This window comes from Herpailurus yagouaroundi, unplaced genomic scaffold, assembly GCF_014898765.1.
Source record: "Herpailurus yagouaroundi ecotype Mexico unplaced genomic scaffold, PumYag 77, whole genome shotgun sequence".
Lineage (NCBI taxonomy): Eukaryota > Metazoa > Chordata > Mammalia > Carnivora > Felidae > Herpailurus > Herpailurus yagouaroundi.
The window spans coordinates 50664691-50672091 of NW_024412388.1; the positions used below are offsets into that span (position 1 = coordinate 50664691).

Sequence of the window (7401 nt, forward strand, 5' to 3'; positions counted from 1 at the left end):
ATGGCACACAAATACTTTATTTTTAAGACACATTCAGAATGTTGGCAAACCTCAATGAAGACATTGAGTTTTAACTTCAGAGGAATAAGATCAGCTTCAGTGACTCAATATTTACTACTGTTTGTCAATCCTCTACCTCCCCAGAAAATTCCGCCCCCCTTCCTCCCCTTCATTCCTGATACAGATCCCAATCTCTTGGTTGGAAGGGCAACTTCTAAAATACGTTACTTTCCAAATTGTACCTCTAATCACTCTCTTCCTTTTGTCTTCCAGTCCTGGTACCTGGGATAAAAGTCGCAGCGTCCCACCATCCACCAGACAGACCACCTGACCCCTTCTCAACTCTGTAACATGGACGCATCCTCAACCCAGCGCGGTTACAACTTCACTGTCAGTGGAAGGGGAGAATCAAATCAACTTGTACATGGAAACAGCGAGCATTATGGTCAAACAGCAAAGGCCATAACCTTTTGGGATTTTTTTTTTAAATACTTTAGGGACTGTTGTAATTTTCTCATATGGTGCTGGAAATGGTTGGGCTTTGTAACACGTGGAGTGTTCCCGTGGTAGCGTGAGCATTAGGTGATGTGGCTAGCGGAGGTCTACCCTTGCTCACTGACTTCCCGTTGTAACACACTTTCCTTACGGAGCCTGGCTGTTTCACAGTATTTCATGAATTTACCCACACAGGTGTGAGCCTCCTTGAGTCATCGGGAGGCACATGGAGAACTAAATCTTTTGTAGTAGCTGAGATCTGCAATATAGAACTTACGGGACAGTCAAAGGGCAATGTTTTTCTGTAACATATTGGAGAAAGAAAATGCAGTTATGTTCCTTTTTTATTTTTTCTTTTAGTTTGGTTTTGGTTCAGCAGTCAGCAGTTAAATATATAACATGGCCCACAAGGACAGTGAATCCACTCACGTTGCAGAACAATTCCGAAATGACAAACTACTACTACTATTCAGTTTTTTAAAAGTTGTGAAATGCTGCACTTACATTTAAAAAAAAAAACATTTTTTCAACAATTTCAACAATGACACACGAATTCACGTGGAAATGGGGAAGATGGTCTGTTTTGACAGAAACTGACAGGAATCAATCAAAACAATCGAATTTTGAAATGAGTAAAGTGCAATTTCATTGGATAGCTAAATATCTTTGTAAGATAGAGATTGTTGAAAATTCTATTTTTGTTTTTCAAGTCCTTCCACCCCAGGACTCTAAATTATTGGGGTAAAAAAACAGCCTTGCAAGAAAAAGGGGAGCTATTTTTGCTTTTTATGTTTTTTATTGTTAAACTTGTATCCCTTTAAAAACTGAAGGAAAATTAAAAAAAAAAAAAACAAAAAACAAATCTAATGGTGCTTTTACCACGATATGTTAACTACATTAAATGCTAATTAATTATTTTCTGTTATCAAAGCACATAACTAAAATGAAATCATGGTATCTGTTAATTTTATAATAAGCTAGAAGTCACTATAATGGATTATGCCAATTCTGAAAATTTTTACATGTATCCAGCAACATAGGATTTATCAGTTATCAGACACTTCATTGTACCAGAGATTGTCCAGAACTTTTAAAGACCTTTGCGCCCCTGAACTGGGCTATGGGAAAATAATAATAATAATGATGATGATAAAACCAATACTGACACAAATGCTGGTGCCCATTCAGATCAAGGGTACCTGTTAGGGAAAAAAAAAGTTTGCACCCCCAAATGTCCTGTATCTTATGTAAACACACACACACACACACACACACGCACACACAAACACACACACAAAAAAAAAACAACAAAAAAACATACAAAAAAAAGTGCAAGTGATTTTTCTACCAGACAGCGAAGCACCCCTTTGCTTCCCATGCAACTTCAAGAAGGTTTCCTATACTATACATATATATACGTTCTGGTTGGCAAGCCCTGCTGATCAGAGAAAGTCTCTGCATGTTCTAGTGTTAGTAACTAATTTTTATATAGTTAATGTAGGATAAAGTAGAGTGCATTAAGACACAATATTGTAATCCCTACTCTAGGCACTTGCCTTTAAACTATGTTTTTCAGCCCTTCAGAAGGGTCCTACTACTGTCCTATACAATCAAGTAACTGAAATTCTTGGGAAGACACTTTGCTCCTCATCTTTCCCCCGAAACAATGTTGTTTTGTTTTGTTTTTTTTCCTTAATTTGCACGAAAACAAAAATTCCATATCAATGTGCCTTGCCCTGGATAGCGATTATTTGTGGAATTGTTGCACATATATGCTCCTCTATTGAAAGGGGTTTTTCCCTAGTCAAGCATTTGGAGACACTTTTTGTAAATGTGACTTTTATGTCAGCCATCGTCAGTTTCAACATCTAGAACTAAATAGAAAGTTAGTTGTTCCGCAGATAGGAGTAGTCTTTATTGTCCTCTGTGGTCAGTGGCAGTGCTATTCTGAGATCTGTAGATGGCTTAGAATATCAGTATTTTGGATGTTGCTGCATTTTACAATTTATTTGGAGTCTTCCTTTATTTTCCCCCCAGATATATGAAAATATGCAATACCTGCTTATATCGTGTAGAAAAGCTTAGCAATTATTAATTTTTCTTTTATTTTTTTTATTTGACCAAAGTCGGTGCTGCACTTGACGCAGTGTGTTTTAGGTGTTTGTCTTTGTACTTTTTTTGTGATTTTTGAATGCACGTGCGCAGGAAGGGCTCCTCTTAGAGAAGCAGTCAAACTGTGAAGCACTAAGCTGACCCTGCTTCAAGCAATTTTGTTTTTACAACTGTTCCTTTCACAAGCAAGCCTTAAAAAAAAAAAAAAGACAACTTCCTTTTTCTTCAGCTCCCACACCCCATTTTTCTTAGCAGACCGCAGTCAATCCACATTCAATAAAAAGGATATAATGCCCATTTTTATATGCACGTTTTTAAACTTCCAAGTTCTGAAAATTGTTTACTGGTTATCTCTATTTAAGGAAAAAAAAATAAAATAAAACATTTTGGATTTTCATATGTGTCTGATAAGTGGTTGAATAGTCGTTTGACGCTCTTGTGTGGTGTGGTTGTCAGTATATGGTGTCACTTCCTATAGCCAGCCAGCATAATTCGCCTTCCCCGATAGCACTTAGCTGGGCATTACTTTCTTATGACATATGTGCACTAAAAAAAAGAAAAAAGAAAAAAAAAAAGAAAAAAAAATAGCAGCTTTCAGTGCTTCACAGTGAAGGGAAAAAAAGCCTAGACAAACATTTTGTCAGAACCTTTGCTATAAGCCAAGGTATTACCAGTAAATTGGTTGTATATACAATAAAATTGCACCCTTTTTTTAAAACAAAACAAACTAAGCAATAGTTTGGGCAGTTTTAGTTGTTTCTAGTGAGCATGTTGTAGTCATGACTGCAAAGAGAGAGGATAAACTGCCCGCTCAGAAGATATGTAATTTGTATTGTTGTATAGTTTTATTGATTACACTGATTTATTCTACCCTATTTTATAACGCAGGACTTTTGTAATGTTGTTTAAATGAGGAAACATTTCTGTCAAATTAGCCTAGTGAAATTTCTGATTGTCCATTATAAAGGCAGCGTTCATAGAATTGCTTTTCTTTCTTTCCGGGGGGCGCCCCCCTCGCCGTCCTGCCCCATCTCGGGAACTGGTTTTAATTTTAAAATTTTCCTGTTTCCTTTTTTTTTTTTTTTTGTAAGTATTTAAATACAGTTATTTTTTTTTCTCTCAATGGTATAGCATATTCCTATGCTTGAGAAGTATAGGTCTACTGAAAAACCATTGTAAATGGACGTTACAGGTATGCTGTATTTTTGAAGGTATTTTGTTGTATTCAGTTTGATGAAGCTAAAATTAGGGAACTCTGAACAGATTTGCAGGAAAAAAAAATGTTTTAAAGGCTTTAAAACATTAAGGAGGCAGTCTAGGGTGATAACGAACAGGGGTTAAGTATTAAATACACTAAGTTACATTTTTGTTCATGTTTCATTGTCCAGAAAGCAGCAGGAAACTAGTTCAGTTGTGATCAAGCAGGAAAAAAGAAACACCAACAAGCTGAGTGTTTACCTTTTAGATGAAAGCCAAGCGAAGATGTTTGAGGAAGACTTTGCTACCTGGGGTGTGTAGACTGACAGGCTGAGGGCTGGCCCAGTGGAAAGGCCCCGCCCTTGATTCTGAGACACATTTGAATTTTTTCTCTCCCATCAAATGGCATTAACAATATTGGCAAAGAGAAGTCCCTCAAATCACTCTCCACGTTTTTTTCTTTGGGAACTGAAGTCAGAGGCACAAACACTAAATCTGATCATTTTTCTATATGCTTTTTTTTTTTTTCTCCTGGCCCATCCCCTGCCACTAAAATGCTCCTTTTCTGATCATTCACGGGCAGAGGCCTTCTCCCTAATGCCACTCTATCCATCCCAGAGCCTTTCACTTTGCTTTGAGGTTCGGGCAAACTTTTCTGTTTCTTCACATCCTGGCATGGCCTCTATTGGTGTCAGCTCCTCCCTGCCCCCACCCCTGCAAGCCCACGACAACAAGAAAGTACACCTCCCCAAGCTTGCATCCTTCATTCTCTGACAGCCCAAGTGTAAGGGAACCCCGACTTTCCAGAGTCATGGTGTTCATTCAGCCCACAGCAATATGCAAAACCCATCCCTCAAAAAGCTTGTCTTTTACTTTTCAAACCTTTATCCCCCTACACCTTGAATTCTGTAGTTACAGCATCATCAAGTATTTACAAAATCTGGATTAAGAAAAACATTTTTTCCCTTGTGATTTTTTTTTGGGGGGGTGGGGTGGGAGGGGAGGGATTTCTAAGAATGTCGTTTAATGTACTTTGCATCATGTCTCTGGAAATATCTTTTTGTCCATAATGGTGGTGGTCTCTCTCTCTCTCTGTCTCTGTCTCTCTCCCATATTTCTTTCTTTCCTTCTATCTTTCTGTCAGGTTTTGTTTTTTGTTTTTTTTTTTTTTTTTTTCCCGGTAGCAGGCCTCCATAGAACAAATTCAAAACACCACTGGCATGATAGTGTAAGGAGAGCTTCAGTGGCGCCTCACCAACCCCCCCCCCCCACAACCCCGAGATCTGTCCCAGGACAGTCTCGTCTCAGAAAGCTGCACTGCCCACAGGCAGGGCTTTCATTCAAATCGGCTTCCGAGGCCAATTTCGTCCTGAAGTCAATGCATGTATTTACTGTCTGACGGTAAACCCGCTCTGCCTTCTCCACGTCCAAGGCTGTGCATTTGCCTAATTAGTGTCGCGTATGTTTTCCTTTTATTTTTTTTCCAATAAAAAAGCAGTGGGATGAAAATTGCTTTGATAGATAGCAGGTAACATTGAAGCTGTTCCATAGCACTTAACTGTAGTGAATACTGTGTCACCAATTCTGAAATCAATTTAATGTTTAATGCAAATCCATTACATGGTGCTATAACAGGCTGACAAAATGATTTACACCAATGTGACAACTTGGGCTCAATTCACTCTGCTTTCCAACAGTGTAAATGCATAGCAGTGTTTATCTGCATGAGAACTATGCACTAATCTATCTGAAGAAAAAAAAAAACTATATCAACTTTGGTATCTACTTTCCGTTTACTTCAATCCTTGCCTTTTTGGTCATTGTTATAATGCCAGCTTTAGGACAGAAAGAATTATAAGAAAACCAGCATAATACCTGATATATTAAAATGTAGTGCCTGTGAAATCTGTATTATATTGCTCTTCTGAAGTAAGATTTTTCTACACCGGTAGCCTTTGCTGTCAGTCAGGACCTTCTGGTATAGGTGATGTAAAATAACCGTACAATATTAATGCATGCTATTCCATAATGCTTAGTGAACTGTATGAATATTACTCAAAGTTATGTTAGTCTTTTTTTTTTTTTTTTTTCTGACTTGGTTCTTGTCAGCTAGGTTTAAGGTATTTCACTGAGAACGCAAATTCTGTCTTTCTTGATTTCGGCTGTTTTCAGTATTTTGGAGGTATACATTTACTTAAATTCAGTATTACTTGTGTTTTTGTTTTCGTTTTTGTTTTTTGTTTTCTTCTTCCTAGGGGACAAGCATGGGTGGTTGATTTTAGAAATCAGTCCCTGGCAAGACTTTTGTCTCAAAACGACCATTTGTATTTCAAGAACTGTGCTACGAAGACACTCTGAGAACATTTCCAAGCAAGGGACATTTTCCTTGACCCTCGACTGAAGCTATGCCGACCCTGGAGCATTTTCTTAATGGACAATGTTCAGCCAGGTACCCATGCTTGATCCGTCTTCACACCAGACTTCCTCATATGAAAAGAAAAAAAAAAAAATTGAAAAAAATCTTTAAGAAATCACATGGCTATTTAGTTTCATGCACAGTTGCAATATTTTCTTCAGAAATAAAACTCTGTACAAACTTTGGGCCCGATTCATAAGAAAAAGAAGTTTGCTATTAACACGGGATTTTTTTTAAATATACTTTTTTTTGGGTCTAAATTTGAAACTACTTGCTTCCCAAATTAAATGTTTCATCTCACCTTTCCCCCGCCCTAAACCAGCACCCATCTGCCTTTTCTGCCCCAAAGGGTCACATGACCAGATGAGGGGAATGGGGAGATGGGGTGTAGATGCCGGAAATGCTCAGGAAGATAGGGGACCACCTGCAGTTGAGCTCCAGAACGGGGAGGCCGCAGCATGCGGGGGCAGGACCTCGCCTGTGTGCCAGGCATCGTGAGTTTCACATGTGGGCTCCTTATGCGTTTTAATTCAAAAAACACAATTTCCCAAGTGTGTCCACAGGACCACAGGACTGTATGGTGGGAGTGCCCCCTCTAATCCAACCAGAGCACCTGCGGGGGGAGAGGAAACACTCACCAGGTCATGCCCGGTGAACTTTTGTATCTGCACAGTGCTTTTAAGGGCAAATAGCTGCCCAATGAACTGGGCTATTTTTCCTGCCGTTTTCTGCTCGACTTCTCAAAATGACAGAAGCTTCCCCCCCCCTCTATTCTATTTGTGTTATTCTTATTTTCAATTTTTTTTATTTTTTATTTTATTTTTATTTTTTTAGTACTAGTCTATACATCAGCATGTTTTTTGTTTTGTTTTGTTTTGTTTTGTTTTGTTTTAACATCTCAATGGAAGGTCACAAGGCCGCTGGCTATGTTGGGGTGGAGGTTTGAGAGAGCGGTGGGTTCCCATTGTTTTCTCCCTGGTCTCAGACCAGCCTGTCTGCACTGCGAAGTTTGGTAGAGTCACCACTGAGATGCTAACTCAGCCTAGAGCTGGAGCTTTGTCAGGTTCTAGGAGGGCCTTAGTGAAGACTTTCAAAGGCAAACACGTGATTCTCCTTCCCTACACCCTTGACCTCTTAATGCAGAACAAAGTTCTCTGGGGACCTTTCCCACCACCCTTGGA

General features: G+C 38.9%; 1 protein-coding gene across 6 annotated transcripts in view; it reads left to right on the plus strand.

Annotated features, from left to right (window-relative positions):
• Window positions 1-3004, plus strand: part of NFIA (nuclear factor I A) — a 579301-nt gene extending 576297 nt beyond the window's left edge. For all 6 annotated transcript variants that reach the window (XM_040470429.1, XM_040470427.1, XM_040470426.1 and 3 more), the window contains one exon: window positions 274-3004. In XM_040470429.1, the coding sequence (XP_040326363.1) occupies window positions 274-291 (18 nt within the window). In that variant the 3' untranslated portion in view covers window positions 292-3004. The remainder of the gene's footprint in view (window positions 1-273) is intronic.
• Window positions 3005-7401: the final 4397 nt, after the last annotated feature.